The sequence below is a fragment of the Athene noctua genome, chromosome 2 (genome assembly GCF_965140245.1).
Source record: "Athene noctua chromosome 2, bAthNoc1.hap1.1, whole genome shotgun sequence".
Classification (NCBI taxonomy): domain Eukaryota; kingdom Metazoa; phylum Chordata; class Aves; order Strigiformes; family Strigidae; genus Athene; species Athene noctua.
In genome coordinates, this window is record NC_134038.1 from 155,812,589 (window position 1) to 155,832,415 (window position 19,827).

At 43.4% G+C, this 19,827-nt stretch overlaps 1 protein-coding gene across 1 annotated transcript in view; it reads left to right on the plus strand.

The window, feature by feature from the left end:
• Positions 1-19,827, plus strand: part of AOAH (acyloxyacyl hydrolase) — an 81,291-nt gene that overhangs the window by 8,538 nt on the left and 52,926 nt on the right. Inside the window, exons 3-6 of the mRNA XM_074898156.1 lie at positions 6,649-6,744; positions 11,214-11,274; positions 12,358-12,494; positions 17,682-17,707. Coding sequence (XP_074754257.1) covers positions 6,649-6,744; positions 11,214-11,274; positions 12,358-12,494; positions 17,682-17,707 — 320 coding nt within the window. The remainder of the gene's footprint in view (positions 1-6,648; positions 6,745-11,213; positions 11,275-12,357; positions 12,495-17,681; positions 17,708-19,827) is intronic.

The following is a 19,827-nucleotide window of genomic DNA, read 5'->3' on the forward strand; positions in this document are numbered from 1 at the left end:
AAACTGGATTAGATGAATTTGGAGAGAGGTGTTTTTATGCCAGAACAACAGCATCTGCCTGAGGAGTGGCAGTGTGGTCTTTTGTAGACAGGCTCTGGGGACGCCTCATCTGTAGGCTTGACGAGATGCATTGGAGCCTATGATCGTCTATAAATAGAAGCAGCAAAGACTGTGTTTTGGGCAAACCTTCATCTTCTATATAAAACCAGGAATGTGCTATATGGGTTCATTTATACAGGGGCTTGCTGCTGCAGACAGATATTTGAGGCAGAGGTTTACCGCTTTGCCAAGCGAGGCTCTGGCTCCTGCTCCACCAGGAGCAAGCAGGGTGACCACAGCCTGGCCAGCAGGGTTTGTAGAGAGCTGTTTGTGTCCAAGGCCACTTTTGGGGAATTATTTCCTCCTTGTGCTCCACGTGGTATTTTTTTATTTATGGCTGGGGAACAGCAATATGACTGGAGGGACGAGAAAGTTCTCCAGCACCCAGGAACGTGATGGCAAAGGAGGATGTGCCAGGTGCCAGAAATCCCATTTAACAGAGTTTTACTCAGACAAATATATCTACAGATCTGAAACTTAGAGAGGCAGCTTTCACTATCCAGACACTTCTTGACATCCCTAGGTATAATTCTAATTATAGAGCCTTTCAAACGTATGCGGCAGAAGTGGATTAAGTTAAATAGTCTGCTTAAACTGCCAGAGGCTTCACAGCTAAGAAATGAATTTCTTTAGCTCTTATTTTATTATTGGGGTATGGGATTTTTTTTTTTTTCTGTGCTTATTGGAAATGTCATTTTATTATTACACACTATTTTCAAATACATGGAGAGAAGTACTTCCTGATGTGTGAGTTTTCAGATTACTGCTGCTGAGCAAAATGGTTATGGTTTTCTCTTATCTCTTCAGAAATTAATAGCAGATGGGACAAACTATCTCTAAAAGAGACAGACATTTTATTAATACTAGAGTCTAGTTTCTAATGGCTGATAAGCATTATAATACCAATTAATTTCTTCCAGAGAAAACATCCTTCAGCCTGTCAAGGCATTGAAACCTATTATTGAAGTGCGACAGCAGAGTCAATTTCATGAAAGTTGTTTCTGAAGAAAATCCTGTGCAACTATAAAAAATTTAGAGCTTTTTTTAACCTTTAGTTATGAAACCTATCTACACTGCCTTATGATGAGAAATAAATCACATCTGAATATCTACTGAATTAAAAGCAAGCAATAGTTGCTAATGACTGCCCAGATCTGGAAGTGCTTTTCTACTGATGCCAGAGTATTAAAAAGTTTATATCCTCTCACACATCATAAGTAATTAAAGCAGTGAGATTTCTAGAGTCAAAGACAGCTGACTTCCCCCTGTCCTTTTTAGTTAACTAATTATTTTCCCTTTTTAGCCAGCAGAATTAAGACCCATTAAAGGCTAGGATATCTGGTTAGCATTTCTGATGGTATCTGATGTGTAGGGAGATTTCTGTTGATTTCGTTAGAGGGTACTGGCTTCTTATGCTTCACCCAGCAATGAATTCTTTTTCTACCGCTAAATCCAGGAGAAGATGATATATATGATTGAAAAGAGGCAAGGTTTGTAGTAGGAGTGAGGATAGTCTGAGTTAACTTTATCGCCACTAACCTCTTGAGGTTTTACCTATAGCCCAACACAAGAGAGAGATTCTCCTAGAGGATAAAACTGAATTACTGGAGGAAGCATATTTTTATCAAAAAAGATGGGGATCTTGGGTGGGTTGGACTCCCTGGTCTGCAGTGAGTGCCCTTAGACAATCCTTCTCCCTCCTCCCAGGGTTCAACCCTTTTCCTGAGTAATTTATAATCTCCAGCCCAAAAGCTGCTCTTGATGACATCAGTCTAAAGGAAAGGTGTTGAAGCCATCAGAGCTTGAACACAAGCAGATGTCCCCTGGGGCATGGCCCATGGCAGGGCAATAAGAGGTGCCAGCAGCCCAAGAGGAGTAAAGAGAGTTGGACCAAGGGCACCTGATCAAAGCCCAGGTAGACGGGGGAAACAGGGAATAGATCAGCCGATAGCACGCCATGTGTTCCTGGGGAGCACCTTTCCCACCAGAGGTCAGGAAGCCTCCCCAAATTCGGGTCCAGAGACTTCAGCCAGGGTGCCTGAGGCTGAGGATGCCCCAGCTGGAACCACAGACCTCTTTGAAAATCAGTCAGGACTTCATCAGCCCATCCCATTCCAGTGTTTCGTCTGGAATAAATGCATTTGTGGGGGAGCATTTGAATAACCAAGGTGTGGTCTGCGGATGCCCAGTGTGGGGAGGGTATAATAGTGTGACCAGAAGCATCCTCTCTGTGATAATAAAGACTAGTTTATGAGAGCAAACATTTTGAAGTCCAGCTCTGTGGGGTTTTCCCAAGTAGTCAGGCTATTATTACTGTGATTTATATTCATATAACATCTAGTAGCCCAAGGTACTGCATTAAGTACTGCACAAACTCAGCAATGGCTCTGTTAATTCTCTTGTGAAGAAAATGTCCCTTTGAGCCTTGTTCGATAGACACAAAACCGTCTAACTGACTTAATCAACATGAAAAATTTCCATGTAATTCCTGAACGACCACTCCATGAGTAGGGTTACCTGCACAACTGATTGTGATTAAGAATTCTGTTTCTATTCAGCAGAACTGAACCAAAAATGACTATTATTTTCCCTCCTCTCTGTGGTACTTTGACAAACATGAGAGAGAAACTCACATCTTCATGGAGACTCTCTTGTATAGCAGAGGAAATGAAACACCAGGGGTATTTTTGTCCTCAGCCCAACTTTTTGGATTTTGAGCGCTCAGGCTGTTTGTTCACAAGCCCCTTTCTCTGCACCGACTCTGCTGGCACAAGACCTGGCTGTGATAATGATAGTGAGAGTCATGGGGGCAACATCTGAGTCAGAGAGGAGTGTCTTTGCACCCCCACCCTGAGACGAATCATTAGGCAGGCTGCTGAGCCTGCACTTGGGGTGAATAACTCTATTTCAGTGTAAAAGCTGTGCACTGAGGTGCAGCAGGGCTGAGAGCTGCAGACACAGGCAAGGTCTTTCCCCATCCGCTGGGGAAGGCGTGAGGCCACGGCGTGAGCTGGTCTCTCCTGTTGCGAGAGGGTCTTCTTGTCACATCGATGTTTTTGTCAGGCCAGCTTTTACACTGAAATAAAATCTCTCCTTGTAGCACTGGAGCCAACATTTTGGCACCCAAGGACGCCGTAACGGAAAGCAGAGATGTTGTGAAGGTTGATTTCTGCTTGGGGCTGGAGCAGACCCGTCACAACACAGGAAACACGAGCTGAGGTGCAGGCAGTGGGGGGAGGCAGGCAGCATCGCACTCCCACCAGCAGCACTCTGCAAGCTTCACTGTAGTGGCAAATGACACCCTCTCATTCTGCAGAGTGTGAGGGGGTGCCGGAGGTGGGAGACAGGCTTTTAGAAAGCTGGACCCAGCCGGAGGCCCTCATTCCCATGCTTATTTGGGGGGATGCCCAGCAAGCGGAACACATGGAACAGGCAGCCGCTGCGGGGGGACGGGGGAGCTGAAGACCAAGAGAGAAGTGTCCTCTCTGCAAAGTGTGTTGGCAGGTCTCAGTTGAAGGTGCAGGAGCGCTGGGTTGCACAGCACAGGCAAAATGAGCATCATTTCTCTCTGCTGCAGTCCATGACCCTGTCAGCTCCCTGGTGTGACACGTTACTGAGCCTCAGGGACGGGACGTCTCAGATCCCTCTGGTTTTCACCTGCCCTGCTGTGTCTGAGCTCAAGCCTGTGCTTGCAGCATGGGCTTTTCCCTCACTTTTTATCCAGGCTTGTAATTTTGCAGTCTGGTCAGGCCATCCTACTCCTCAAGCCACACTGGCACCTGCTCTATCGCTGTTGACCTCTTGTCCCTGCGTCCAGTTCTGCTTCTGCCTGTGTTTTGAGGGCTGTCTGCTCTCCCAGCTCCTCTGCTCGCTGAAGCATTTTCCTCTGCCAACATTGCTAACTTCAGTGTCTCCCAGGTTTCTTTCTCTTCTCCTTATCTTCATCCCTCACAGACTCCTGGACCTATGTCTGCTAAGTGCTGGCACATTTGTAGCTTGCTCAAGCTCTTGGTGCAAAACAATGAGAGGTAAAACAACCAAAGCTGTCTCCTTTAGAAAATATCGAAGGACTAGCTCCTTCTGATCTTTCTGCTTGGACTCCTTTTTGTCTTTCTGACTTCTAGACAGCAAGTTTTTAGACGAAGGCCTAATCTTGATAAAAGAAAGGAGAACACAGAAAGAATACATGGTTTTGTGGTTAAGCCATAATTTTGGTCATTTAATTTTTCTGAGCTTCCACCCTCATGAATAAAACAAACATAGAAGGCAGGGGAAGGGTAGTTTTGGTTGTCTGTAGCTTGCTCGTGTGTTAATAATATGGCTTTATAAAAACCAAATTATGCAATGCCTTTTAGATGTGTTTCCAGCGTGTCTCGGGATTGTGCACCACCATCTCAGCGCTAAGCAATGGAGTTGGTCCAGTGCAGTTATGCCCACCCTTGCAAATAAGCCAGGGTCTGTTTTCTGTCTCTGGGGCCAGTGCAGGGCATGGCTTGCACCGAAACAGCTGAAGTCTTTTGCACCTCTCAACTCCCTGCTGCCTCAACTGGGTTTCCTCATCCAGATGCGCTCTGAGGACTGGTCCCTAGCACAAGCACAAGCATTCCCTGGGGCATAGCATGGAATAAACCTGTGCTAAAGCCCCTGCTAGTGGTTAAACAGGGACCAGATGTCCCTGGGCTGTTCTTTGAGCCCAAGGCCTGAGCATGCTTTACCCTCCAGTTTGGTGTCCCCTTTGGTTTTAGTTTGGGTCTTTATTATACTGAGTTTTTGGTGGTGGTGGTTGTTGTTTTTTTCTTTATGAGCTATTGTGTTTTAGCCCACTGTTAATTCCTTGGGCTGGCCTGTGGCTACTTTGGGGGGGGGATGGAGAAGGAAGAAGGAATGACGTGCTTCAGAGTTTTTTCTTCCTTGTATCTGTCTCCATTTGTTCTCCTATTCTTTTAGGTTGACTGGAGGTAATGGCTCTTAGCATGCTTTATAAATCATTTCACAGAGGACTTTGAGCCAGCATTTTATTTAATAAGTATGGAGAAGTGGGCTTTTATCCTTGCAAAAAAGTTGACAAGTTCACTGTAATTTCCACTGGATTACTGTATTTGGGGTAGAGTAGTAATAGAAGACTCAAAGATACTGATTTTACAGCAAGTTCCAATTGTATTACTTCCTCTTTGACTCGCTACTTGATCCAGAGGAGCATCAAAGTTATTTACACTGAAAAACAGCACTTTGCACATAGGTGGGGGTACTTGGAAGGAATTTAAAAGCTTGCTTTGAAGAGTTGTGCCAGCCTGAAAACCTGAACATAAATGCTCTTGAGCTTTGGAAAAAGGTGGATCTGCAGCCACATCCAAATTCTGCAGCTCACCTCCATTTCTAGACTGTGTCAGAGCAAGTTCTGAGAGCTGAGATTTCTTGCAGAATGGAGGAAACAGTCTTCAGCTACAGAGATTTCAAAGAGGAATCTTTATTCAGGCTGCTGGAAACTGGCATCCTGACTCCTTGTCTCCTGGCTGCCTGGGATACCCACCTGTTACACAGTCTCTGAGTTCAGTCAGGGACCTCACTCTGGCTGCCAGGTCAGACTGTGCATCACCAAATCTGGCTTCTTTATAAAATGGTGAAGCCACTGCAGAAAGGGAGAGCACAGTGCTGGCCTACAGCAATTTAAAATCGACTTGAAATGAACCACTCATGGTCATCGCATGGATTTTGAATGATTGGTAGGTGAGGATCACACTGAACCTACTTCATCCCCAAAATATCAGAAAAAATGCTGCACATCCCAAGAAACGTGTCACTACAGTGTGCAAGTTCTTGGGTCTCAGCCACAGCTAGTCCAAGACTTCATTTAGCCCTGCTCACACCCAGGTTAGTGACGAGAAATAACCAGCTTTGTAGGTCATAGGAAATGGTTTCTTTCCAACCACAGTATAACCTCTGAAGACATTTTGGCTTTAGCAAATGCGTAGCTGGACCCAGCAGCCCTGCGGACGCCAAGCGCCACTAAGTTTCAGATGGAAGTCTGTGAAGAAATGATGCCATAGAATCTTTGTGGTGGTCAGCACATATATCTGCTTTGTGATGTCTCTTCTGCAGGCAGTGACACCCATTAATTTCTCAGTTTTGCTAGCTCTCTGTGTGGCTTGTGTAGAGTCCTATCAAGTACAGACCTGAGCCTTTTTTCTTGTGAGAAATAACAAGAGAGCAGGTGGCCAAGCAGGCAGCTGTAACAGCGGCTTGCTCCCAACTCCTTGATTTTCATCTTTGAAAGGATGGAAAATTGTTTTTTCAGGAGCAACATCCAATGCTGTAAAAGCCGGGCTGTTCTGTGCACTCCTATGGCATCAACATTCTCTCTGTGATACCTTACAGATTTTGAATAAAGACAGAAATTCACAGATGTTTTTCCCCCTTGAACACACACCTGCTATGGATCATCTCAAGAAATGAAATACCCAACGATGCCTGAAATACTTCTATGGTGTGGGGTGCTTCATCACACTTTGCAGATAACCATATCCGCTCTTTTTGTTTGTTTGTTTGAAGGATGTGTGCTTGTGGTGTCTGTAATTGAACAGCTTGCACAGTGGCACAACAGTACAGTAAAGGCAGCCATGGAGAGACTGTGCAACTACATACCTGGTAAGTACCAAATAATAGGCCATATGTTATGTTGAGACTGCTATATTTCTCTGTTAATTAAAAATTCACACGTGGAGTCTGAAAAAGCTTTATTGACTTCTTGTGCAGCATCTCAAATTAATGTAGTTGAAAGACAGCAAGGTGCTATCTGCAGGGGATTCAGTGGTGTGGCTCACTTGGCTTCAGAGCTGGGATTTCATCCCAAAATTAGAGTGAATTGGGTGGTATTAAGCCAACTTCTGTGTGCGTACCAAGACATGCAGACCCCTTCGTACCCTTTTTCTCCACTTTATCTCTTTGTTAGCAGCTTAAGAATAGATTCACTTCATGCCCAGCACTCCTCTTTCTTGTTCATATGGGTCTTCATAGCAACTGTGAAGATGAAAATGTTTTCAGCAGGTGTAGGAAGCTGCTATTGTAAAATCTCAAAAATAAGCTGAGGTTGACAGGTGTAAGATGTGAGCATTTGGTCTGCACAGAAAAGCTATTGAAATGTAACCAATGACACAACTTCAAAAGCGATAGCTATTCCATAGGAATATAAGTAGACTTCCCTTTTTCTGCCCCTTGTTTTATCTGCCCCAAGGAGCTTAGCTGTCCAAATACACATCCCTAAATAGAGAACACTTTGAATACCAGAACAGCTTTGTGCCTCACAGACCAATCCTGTAACTATTTAAGTAACTAGATCTCACATTCATGATATCTTTTTAACAGTATGAATGTAAAAAGATGGCTTACGATTCTTCATTAAAAAGTCATTTATATAGGACTTCATGAATTGTATCTCTGAGAAACCATCTTGCTCTGTAGACCCTAGTTTCACAGCAGATGTGTGTAGAATAATAATTTCTTCCTTTTCAAGAGAGAATTGCCCAGTGCAGGATGGGGCAGGGAGGTAATTGCTGGGATTCATTCACTGACAGAATGATGCTTATCTGATTTTTATTCCATAAGTCATATCCTCAATGTTTTAAATTACAGGCACATAACCATGAAGTTACAATTAGAAGCACTGATCCTGCTATTAAAATACAATTTTCTTTAAAATATGACATGCTAGCTCTGTGTTCATGATTCACTCAGTGGACCTCGTTCCACTGACATGTCAAGATATTTCTTTTCAGCTGCCACTCTTTTTACACATAAAATCCTGTTATCCCCTTAGTTAAATCTGTATAATCCACTTACCTTCTATGAGATGTATGGATACACCCACCAGAAAAAAAACTGACCCTGAACATGAAAGGAGTGAAAAATCCTATGGATTGTGTGGGAGCTACAGTGTAACCCGATTTATACTCTCCTGGGAGGTGAACACCACAGCCCAGCAGGAATCAACAGCTTCCTCTTGCTGCTTGAAACAATAGAAAAGCTGTGGATGCCCACAAGGAGCAAACCTCCTAAAGCAGGCTGTGCCATTTCACCCAAAGGAACAATTTCATTATTATACACATGCCTATAAGTGATTGCAAGAATAACAGCAACAAATTAATGGCAGTGGGGCTTTTCCTAAGGTAAAAAGGGACTAAGAACTCATGGGGTTTTTTTAAGGTCCTCCTATAATTTCTATTACAATGAAGTTGGGGTTGGATCAAGACTTTGGTGAAGTTATATGACGTTCAAGAACGAAAAAGTTTAGAGAAATAAAGAGGGGAAAATTCAGTACCTGTCAATCCAACTCAATCCCATAGGCTGTGTAGAAAATACAATCACGTCCTTATTTATATGGAAATATTTGCAATGTGTATGATTCAAGTAACATGACCAATAAACCTGGGAAAATAAGAACAGTAACACCATGAGGGAAGAAGGCTCTCGAGCAGGCAGAAAGGACAGGTCTGAGAGGATGGGCAGTATTTACACTGTAAGAGAGGCTGTTAGCAAGAATATACGTTTACCTGGATACTGGCTGTCTGCCTGATGAAACAGAGATGTTTGACACCCAAAATGTGCTTCGAGACTGTCTGCCTCTGGCATTGCCTCTGACTCATGCTCTGCTTCTGTGTTGGCCACTGCTGTGTAAACACCTTAGAGTTCAAGTGGAAATGGCAACATGATTAATGCCATCTTACTTGCAAATATTTACCCTCTGGGATTCAGCCAGAATTCTAGGACTGTGAAGCATTAGAGGAAAACCTTCTGGATTTTTATCATGCAAGAACAGGGCAGTTTAGGGAATCTCTTTTACCTGAAGCAGGGCAAAAGCAAGTATACTCTAAATTTTCTCTAAATTTCCCAGCAATTTGGTTTAAGCTCTTCTCTTACCCCTGTACACTCAATGTTATTCATCATTTTTTTCTTTCACTCTTCCCCTTCTTTCTGACTTACTCAGCATCTTCCTAACAGCTTTCTCTCTGCAATTATCCATCCTTGTCTGTGTTAGCAGAGCCAGAGATTTGTGTATGCATCGTGCAGGCTGGCTTGGAGGGCAAGTCCTGTAAACACTTCCTGTGGCTTGGGTCTGTTTTGCCAAAGCCAGAATGGCATCTGTATCTTCCAGGAAGACTCTGTGTGCTCGACGACAATTTTATGTTATTGCTGTTCTTTTTACCACTCATCATTCGTTATGCCATGGGGTAATTACATGTCAACCTTCCTATATGCATAAGAAAATCAGCTCCTAGAAATCACTGTGACCAGCAGTCCCCCAACATCAGCTGCCCAGAGTTGACGCCCAGCCAAACTCTCTCCTCCTTGCAGCCACCAGTACAGGTTACAGCATCCAGTTGGCTCCTCCAGGGCCAGAAACTTTATGGAAGCCAGCTGGTCTGGGAAACTCATAAGGAGACCATCACCTGCAATGCACCAGGGTGGTGCTGGGGAAACCAAACCCCTGCTCCTGTGAGCTACTATAGGGATCCAGGTGCCCTGCTGGCAAGCATCATTAGAGGGTGTTTTAATCAGCGATGATACTAAACACAGGGTTATTGATGTCTGCAATGGCTTTCCTGTTAGGTGAACAAGAATAAAATCTAATTCTAGCCAGGAGACCAATTTTTAACTTGCAGATTGCTTCTAAAGAGCCAATAGAGAGGAGTTATGCGGCAAAGGAGGCAAAGAAGTGAAGCTAATAACTTGATTGAAATAAAACACCTGGCATGGGATAAGAAAAATCAGCTATTGTAGTTACAGAAGTTGCCTGCAACACCTTATGCGTAGGAGGGTGTTGTGGAAATTATCTTTTCATTCCCTGACATGCCTTCGTGGTGCCAGTCCTCCTTTACTGGGTGCAGGTTGCCAGCTAGGGTGTCTGCAATCCTGGCAGGAGAGCAGCTGCGAGAGCGACAGCACACCCATGCCCGCTGATGGAGTCAGGGCTGCGAGGTTTTGTACCCTCCCCAGTGTAAAACTACCCGCTTTGCATGCAGCAGACCCCCAGCCCTGGGCTTGTCCAGACTGATGCTGGTTAAAATTGAATATTCAGCCTTTTGGGGGTGTCTAAGGCTTTTCTTTGGGAAAGATGAGGATACTCTATGTTTTCTTCCCGAAGTACAGATAGTTATCTGTCTAGGTAAGGGAGGTGCAAGAGAAAATGCCATCTCTCAGGAATTTCAGGAGCTGAAAGTTTTGTCGTTGCTCTGTGCTTGTATGAACCTGCCTTTTCATGACTTTTCACACCAGCCTCCCCATCAAAACAAGGTCTGATACCTCCTTTGCAGGATACGTGCATGGTTAACCAGCTCTTATCTGTTCAGGTCAAGAAACAGTCGATTTTCATTTGTGGGAACTATCAGGCCCATGCTACCATCGTGCCGTACTTGTATTCAATATCGCCAATCTCTCCCGCAAGTGACTTTGCTTGGGTGCAGTGACCCCTTTTTTTTTTTTTTTTTAATAACAGCACCTTAAAGAAATCTCTGATGAGCTGTCTTCTGGAGGGTATGCTTCACTCAGATTAACAAAAGCAACCCAAGCCAGCATCCCAAAAAGGCACACAGCTGCAGCCTGTGAAAGGAAGACAAACAAAAAGTGTCAAATATTTATTTGAATGCAATTACTCCTGCCCCACACAAAACATATTCTCTTAACTCACACAAACTCCCAGAAGCTCCAAGGCATCTCTAGTAACAACACCAAGCCCTACTTCACTTTCTACCTTGATTTATGCATTTGTTTTCTTTCTTCTTGCAAACCTACCGAGCTATTTAAGCTGTTTAGAAGATGCTATGGCATGTATGATTTTCATCTTTCAACTTTTCCATGATGCCATACTCAGAACATTTAACAAGTGCTAGTTATCCATTTTAGTCTTTATCATGTGGCTTGCCTATAGCCAGAGAAGGGATTTAGGCAAGGTTAGAAATGCAGGTTTTCCCATTCTCTGGTGCTATACTGAGGTCATAGATTCATACGCCTTCCCCTAAGATAAATCATCATTCATCTTAATGAGCCAACTGCTGTATTTTGACTGTTATAAAACCAGTTTCACCATGCTCAGTTACTTTAAAAAAATCTATGTTTTCTAGAAAAACTGCAAGGTTTTTGTTACGTACTTGCTGAACTTTACGGACCACACATAGCTGAACTGTAAGTATTGTTGTGTCCTCTCAGGTCTTTACTTAGCTTGTTCTTGACATATACAGATGTGCTGTCGGAATGAAGTACAGAGGTTTCATTCTTAAAATCACATTATTATTAAAGCAGAGATGCTTGAGACTGATTCTGGTTTGCCGTTTGGCATAGCTATTCCTGAGTGAATAAACACAGGCTGCCACTGGTAACCATTTTCATACTCCATTTGAATCTCTGATCAGGCCCGCCTGATGTAATTACCTTTTGAAATTCAGCTCGTTTGGATGAGGGAGGAATTTGAATAACCTGTGAGTGCAAGACAGGTTTTACAGAGTCACGCTACTGTAATATTTGGGTCTCGCTTTCCCTTCTAATCAAGCTTTCTAATTGTCAGCCCCTACATGCTCTCAGCCCTGACCTTGATACGCACTCTTGGGGAAGCCTACTAAGGAATGTGAGTGATTAAAAAAAATAAAATGTAGGTCATTTGATTCCTCTTTGAAAGGTCTTAGTTTAATTAACAGAGCTTCTCCCTCCCTAGGGTTTTTATTTTTATTTTTAAAACTAGCCAAGGGACTGCAAAGTGCTTACAGACTGAAAAGTGTTATAATCAAACATTTTAATTTAATTCCTGATTATCCCAGAGGTGTGTCCCAAAAAGAAAGAAACAATCCTAGCACTTGTGCTTGGTGATTAAAGGTTAAGGATCTTTGAAGGATTTCTGGTTATTTTCTTGAGTTAATGACTGAACATTCATATGTGCCAAATTGCATACGCATTAACTTTAACCTTTAAATCTTTGTCAGACTTATGATTGATTAAAAAACAGAACAGTCATAATGTACTTGATTCAAGTGCTGCATATAAAGCATGATGCTTTTTCATCATCCTGGAATCCAATTTTAAATGCTGAATAAGATGTTGTGGCAGAAAATCGTTAGGACCCAACACTGTACTGAGCAGAGATTACAGGCCACAGTGAAGTGAGCTGAGGTTAGTGTTTGGCACTGAGGAGATTTAGCTTCCCATGGAAATAGCTTCTACTTTCAAGCACCCAGAAGAACATAATGGTCTTTGTTTTCACACCATTTCCTTCAGCATAGACAAGGAAATGAATGCTGATGTGGTCTGCCATTCCTTGAAGCTGTGTAAACAGGATCCAGGACAACCACTTTGTCATCTCTACCCTCCTCCAAAGGTGAGTTGGTTTTCCACTTTTTTCAAAGCCACAGATTGTGCAAGGTCTTTTATTCTGGAACTGAACAGTACAGAAGCTTCTAGTGCACGTGCATTGTCTGGGAAAGAAACTTCAACATTTTGAGCACAAACACTTTTAGAAAATGTCTGTTTGAATGAAGGTACATAAGGTACTTTATGTAGGTATAAAGGTATATATATAAATGTACATAACACACTTTAGTTGTCAGAAAGTGAAAATTACAGGGCCAAATTCTCTTGTACCAGTCTGGGTCAGAGAAGAAAAGTAGGGAAAATAAAATCTCACTTTCTCCAGACTTTGTTGTTAAGCAGTACAATAACCCCAAACCAGATACTCCGCTGAGGTTCATCTATGCCACTGCATTGCCACGGCATGACAGGTTATCCCTGTGTTGCCTGATCTGTTGTGGCAGCCTGTGTAGATGCTGGTTACTCACTGTAAATGCAGGGTTATTTGACTTGAATTAGGATGCAGTGCAAGAGGTTTAAGCTAACGTGCATATCTTTTGCCATAGGTTGGAAACATATTTAGTTACCACCGTTTTTTTGATGTACAGTTACTTGCTATGCCACGGTAACTTCATGGTGTGTCCTTTGCTACTCAGACACATACATATCTGCATAAGTGTCTAAACAGATACAGTTTGGTTTGGGATTTTTTGGTTGTGGTTTGATTATTTTTTTTTCCAGTCATCATGCAGCCCCAGTCACACTAAAACCTGTGAGTGATGGTGGTTGTTTGGCAGTGTTGAAAAGCAAGTGATCCCCTTAGGTATCTATTTTGGTAAATCTTTCTCCCTGTATCTGAATGGATAAAGACAGATTTGATTTCTAAAAGTTTGCATTAAGACGTTTTACACAGGGCCTCATCCAACAGCCACTGAAATCAGTCAGAGCCTTTTTATGGTTTTCAGTGAGCTGTGGTTCATCTCCAACATGGATTTAGTTTTGTCAGTATTAAAACCTGGAGAAACACTTGCCTTCCAAAAATAGCAGTAGCATTTGTTTTATAGCAGGTGTGTGTCCCATATGACTACTATGCTCCATGTTTCGTCAACATAGAGATATATGGGTGTGCAACCAGGCAGGGGTGAAAAAAGATGAATGCAGGTAGCAGAGAGGGCCCACATTAACTTGGCTCAATCAGGGTGTTGCCCAAACTTCATCAAACGAGTTCCTTCAGACACTGCATCTGAACAAGTAAAACAGTTCATGGGTCCTTCTGCCTTTCCCCAAGGTACATCAGAGCTGCCCTACTGCAACTCTCCCTTAATAATTGCCAGGTCTTTACTTGCCCCACAAATATTCCTGAGTCTCCAGCACTTTCTGCCTTGGTAATTGATGTTTTTTCCCTCTCGTGCATGTGTAACAGCAGCAGAGACCCTGTCAGTGACTGTGGGGGCCTTTTTTTTTTTTTTTTTTTTTTTTATTAGGACTCGTGAAAGTAAAGGTCAGAGTACAGCAAAGGCTGGCAGGCTCTCCCAGCCCCAGTGTAGCATGTCACCCAGGAGGACAACGGGAGCTGTAGCGATGGTGGCTGCACCTGCACTGCGCTGCTAGCCCAAGAGTTAGATATTCGTATGGATTTACTTGCTTGTGTGCGGGAATAAAGAGAAGTAGAAACCAGCCTGCACCCTTACTTCTGCCAGTGGCAGAAGTGCAAGGTGCTTCTTGGAGTGAAAGAGTCACTTAAAGAGAGGGATAGACTCTCCTGGCTGCACAGTGAGCTAGACTAACGAGTCTGGAGAGAGGAGCTGTTTAAACCGAGGTGGCTCCTGTGCAGAAATTAGAAGATCTGTGCCGAAATGCTTGGCCTATCAAACAGAGGGGAAGAATGTCACTCATGAGGTTGTTGGCATATCTCTGTTTAGCTCTTCCCATCTCTCAGAGAAGGTATGGGACCAAGCTGTTGACTCCTTTCAGCTCCAGCAACAGCTCTAGTGACTGCACTGTCTGCAAGGAAAACAACCGAAGATGTTTTTTTTTTAATTTTGATTTTTTTATATACTTTAGATTTTGAAATTTAAATTCAAAATTTAAATTTAGACTCTCATTTGCATGGCCTGGAGACTGTACTTCTGAGCTCAAACAAGCCCTCTCCCTTCCAAGTGGTAGTCAAGCTGCATTTGTTTCTCACCAGGAATAAAGGAACTCTACCAACAAAACAATTTTTCTATCACAACTGTGCCCTCCTTTTTAACTCGCCTGTGCCCTGAGACAGCATGAGGAGGCTGGGAGAGATGGGAGGAGAGGAACAGTGCTTAGAGTTCATGCTCAAGTGGTTGATAAATTGCCCGCAGTAACTCTGTGACAAGTCAGACTGAGTAAAGATGGATTATAGGTGAAAAAAATTAATATATAGTCAGAGACACAGATGCATAAAATGCAGTTTACCTCACATTTGCTTCTTTAGTTTGCAATTTGATTGATCACTTCAGTTACATGAGCCTGCAAATGTTGGCTCAGTCCCCTGCCAAGTGTTTGAACAAGACTTTAATACTAATGATCATTTTGTTCAACTCCATTGATTTTCAGGTACTTCGTTTATTCATTTAGACTTTTGGATGCCCATTTTTCCAGAATCAGTAACACATTTATCCTGGCAAAGGGAGTAAAAGAAATATAGAGTTACTTGCCCTTATAAAGCAGTATAATGTTCAGGTTTTAATTACCTTTAAAGTGGCAAGTATCAACCTGTAGCTGTTTTTCAGACATTAGTTTACGTTGTTCTGTTTCTGTGATGTTGCTCTAGTGAGATCATGTGTCTCAAGGAAGGAAGAGCCCCTGCTTCAGAGGCCTTGCAAACTATCTACATAATGGAGACACTGCAAGCCAAGTAAATGATACGTGTGTACATACTTCCCTGCTCTCTGACAAATTAGCTCAAATCAATTTTTTTTCCAACCTGCCTGGAGCCATTAGCAGTCTGTTGTTATTCTAGGAGACGTGGCTCTAATTATGAATAGAAAGTGTTGCTCCATTTGCACGGAGCCCAGTGCTCTCAGTGCGGAGCTGGAGAAGAAAAGCATCTAGCCTGGGCAAAGGCAGCTCCATTGCAGGGGCTCCCCGGGGGCTTGGGAGAGGTGGGCTGTCCCGCCGGTGGGCACTTTCAGAAGCAGACCCCTGGTGTTGGTAGGGAGGAGTGGAAGGGGTACCTGCGGCTCCTGCATCACCAGCATGGCTGTGCGAGCAGATGCCACTTGTAACGGGGTCCTGTGAGCCCGTAACTGCCCCAAGTGGCCTTCAGAGCAGAGCCTGGGCCAGGGCTGGAAGTGCAGGGAGATGTTTCTTGCCCAACCAGAGGTTCTCCTCTACCTTTAGTGTGAGGGTAGCAACACTGGGGACTCCTTCAAGTCAGGAGGCAAAATGATTGGGGGCATCAGAAGTGTAGGCTTACCACAGGCAGCTGAAAACTGGGCAGTATCTAAAGCTGCTGTATTATGCCTTGTGGTTTAGCAGATACTCTAATACTGGCTGCAGCACTGCTCCGAAACGCTGGCAGCGGGTACAGGTATCCAAGCTAGCTGGTTTAAGATGCCTAGATATTTTTTTAGTAAAAAGGTAGATCGGCTTTCTGCACCAGGTCCTGTGATAAAGTGACGTTCTTTGAGCAAGCAAAAAGGGTGAGGGGCACTGCCTATCAAGCTCCCATTCTGACTCCGGGAGCAAACAGGTTTGCAGGAGATTATTCTCAGCTTGCCTCTAGATTGTTTTAAGCCAGCTGGCCTGTTCAGTTAAATGGCAATACTCTAATTGATTTTGCTGGGACCAGAATAATGGCTCAACTTCAGCACTGGAGTCCTGTTGCTGGCAATGTCTTAAACAGTGTGTGTTGGAAGGAACTCGTACTAATCTTTCTACCTTTCAGAGTACCTCTTTTGCTCCCCATCACTTTTCTGCTCCAGAGTTTTAGAGACATTGTGGCTGCAGATTTATCTTAATCTCCAGTATTAGGATTTTGCTGGGAGTCATTTTACATCAGAAACATATACATATTTATGCTAATGTTATTTTATCTTACCTAAGTAAGCTTCGTTGCCACAAGCACTCATGCTGGTTCATGTCCCCTCTATCAGGTCATTCTCTGACTTTGTAAAAATCAAAAGCCACATCCCTCATGGACATTACAGTGGCCAGCCTGCTCTTTGACAAAGTAAGAGCTAACCAATTCTGGCTGGAAAAAAAGAAACCCTTTGGGGTTTCATAAAATAAAAATACTTCACTATTTTCTCTCATTTCTCTCTCTCTTTCAGCAAAAATGTGAACTGCTCCCCAGCAGGTGAGGCAGAAACAATCTCCAGGGCAGGAGTGCTTCTGCATTCCTGGTAAGAATAGGCTTCCAACCAAAGCTAGATCTTGTGGCTGGGATTCATTTCCTTCTTTTGAGACCACAGACCATAAAGCAAGAATCTGGGAGGCAGGCTATGTTCTGGGGAGCAAGATGCCCTCCTTTTAGCCTTTCTTCCTGGAATAGGTAAAATCTACTCCAATGTGAGCTGTTTCTGCTGCAGTCAGAAATGAGCCCTGAAGAAACAACCTAAAGACAAGCAATAGAAGGCACTGTTTGAGCAATAGTTCTTCCTCTTTCACTTGTTTTTCACCATTTCCCCTGCTCCTCTTCACTGACAGAAAATAAAATGAAAAAAACAAAACAAAACCAAAAAACCCCAACCAAACAACCCCAAACCCAAACAAACCAAAAAATAAAACCACACAATCCCAACCTTCCACCAAATAAACCCAAAGAAAACAGGGTGGCATGGGTTTTGCAGGATGCTGCGTGCAGCTGTGTCATACCAGTGCTGAAGCTGCTCCAGGCAGGATCCCTGAGAACAAGTCATAGGTTACTCCCAGGCCCAGCAACTTTGAGGGTGGGAGGCTGGCAGAAAGAAATATAAAGACAAGGAGGTGTTGCTCGTGGATGCTGACTGTGTTTTGCAGAGGCAAGCTAAAAAATGTAAATCAAAATGTTTCATCCAGAACACACAAGAGTCCAAGTCCAAAAAAACAAGTGGCATAAAATGAGCGGAAATCGGAGTAATTGCCCTGGGGGAGGAAACGCCTGAGTCAGGCTTCATGTATTTTAGATCTGGGCTTGCAGGGAAGGTCCCTATTTTGTGTCCAGAGCACATATTGTTTGGTTTGGCTGTCCTGTGAAATCATAAAGATTCCCACTACAGCCTCTGCAGAATGAAAGGTGGGAGTTGTAGAACAAAGCCCAGTTTTGCCTGCGCTGTTTAACAAGATTTGCAGCATTTTAGTACCTTGGTATGCATACTCCTGGTAAAAGGATAATGAAAATAAGTTAAACAGGAAACTTGGAGTGTTTTGTAAATACCTGCTCTCCTGGGAAAGAGCTGCCTAACAGGGGTGATAAATGAGTGAGAATTAGAGTTGGTTCATGTGTTTGTTTATGATGAGAAATAGATCTGTTTGCAAAAAAATCATTACTGGGAGTACACAGGCTCTGTGGAGAGCATTGAAAGAAAGAAGTGAATGAAATCCTAGTGAGCCCCCTCCCCTCAGCCCCATCCATGGTGTGGATATCTTGTGCACGCTGGGCGGCAGGGTTGTGCAAATTTGGGCGGATGGGGCTGGCTGCTCCCCAAGACCTCTGCACACCCTCCGGGCAGCGGCTGTGAGTTCACCCATCAGCTGCTGGAGCCTAGGGAGCCCCTTCCTTGGTGGGGTTTTCATACCGTGGGGAAGAGAGGAGGCTGCTTGCTCACCGAGTTGCAGTCAGAGAGGCTGTGTGGGCTGTATGGCCTTCGGTGGCAGGCTTGACATGCAGGTGTCAACCAGGGGTTACAGGTGACCCATGAAACCAAGAGTGTTTTCTCCCAGGTGGGTGTTTTGGCTGCCAGTCCTCCACAGCCCACCCCGGAGTCCTAGCTGCTGGTTGCAGGCTGCAACTTCTGCAGTAGGAGAAGATCTCATCCTTAGCATTTCAGAGAGAACATTTTCTACACGCAGGGGCAATTTGGCGTTTCCTCCCTTGTTTTCCGCTTTCTGCGTGCAGTATTGCTCTAGCTGCCTGAAGTGTGCATTTCTCATGCTCTGCTGCTGAGAGCAAGAAAGTTGTCTCCTCCCCTGCCCAGCAGAAAGGGATTGATAAATCCTACCTCTCTGGAAATTTTTCATCTATCATACTCAATTTTAAGCCATTTTCCTCATCTGTCTCTCAAGTTATTTTATTGCAGAAATGACAGCAGCTGGTAATGTACGACATAACTATGTCAAATGCAAGATGCATGTTTGTTTTTTGGGGACAGCAGTAGCCCAGGGGGAGGAAACTAGGAAACAGTGTCTTGGCTCATTCCTAGCATCTCTCATCTATTTGTGACATACCCAGATTGTTATAAGACTATAGACACAATGAATTAAACATATATTAAGCACATATATTAAAGTGACACATATATTGAAAACCAGTAACTTAGAAGTCTGTGTTCCTTGCTGCTTATGCTTATTCTTCCTTATCCCTTTATATTGTTCACTACAATTTTTTGACCCCTGAATATCACAGTTAACTAATTTGCTTTGATCACTGCCTGAGTCAATTATAATGACATGCTAAATTTTATTCTCAGTAAAAAAATGTTGGTAATGGTTGCTTTAAATGCAAATATATGCTGCTTTAATATTCCAAGCTGGCACGCCCGCTGTTCAGTAACGTGCCATAACTTGAGGGATATTTTCTTCTTTTCCAAATGCTTTAATACTACCACTGGGTGAAGCATACTTGCTGAGCTCCTGTAGCTCTAGCTAGATAAATATAAACTTGTGCTGAACTTTACCTCGGGGCCCTCAAACCTGGTTGGTGTTAAGCTAGCAGTTATGTCCTTAGGCTGGGCTGTAGGAGGGACTGATGACACGTTATTGTCAGACAGAACAGTTTGTCCTCACTAACAATTATTTTGATCAGAAACAAAGTGCTAACATGTGACACACTGGATTTTTCTTTCCATTTGAAACTTTTTCAAAAGTAATTGATTTTATCTCCTTTTTTTTATTTTTTTATTTTTTACTAATCCTCAAAGCCTACTGAACAAAAGCAGTTATTCCTTCTGAAAGAGGGCAAACAGACAGTATTTTCAGCCTTCTTCATGCTGAATGCTGAGAGGAAGGACAGAGGCCATCACACAGATAACTGCCTCACAGATACAACTGCAAAGGTGACCTAATAAATGCAGGACAACATATGGGAATCATCATCACTGAGATGGAAGAATATTGTCCAAAAGTGAAAATGGAGCAGCAGTGGGGAGCATACTGGTGTTACCCTGCCATAAACAAATGCTTTTGCCTGAAGTTTGCAGCCAAGTCTGCAAGCTAAGCTCATCTCAGGGG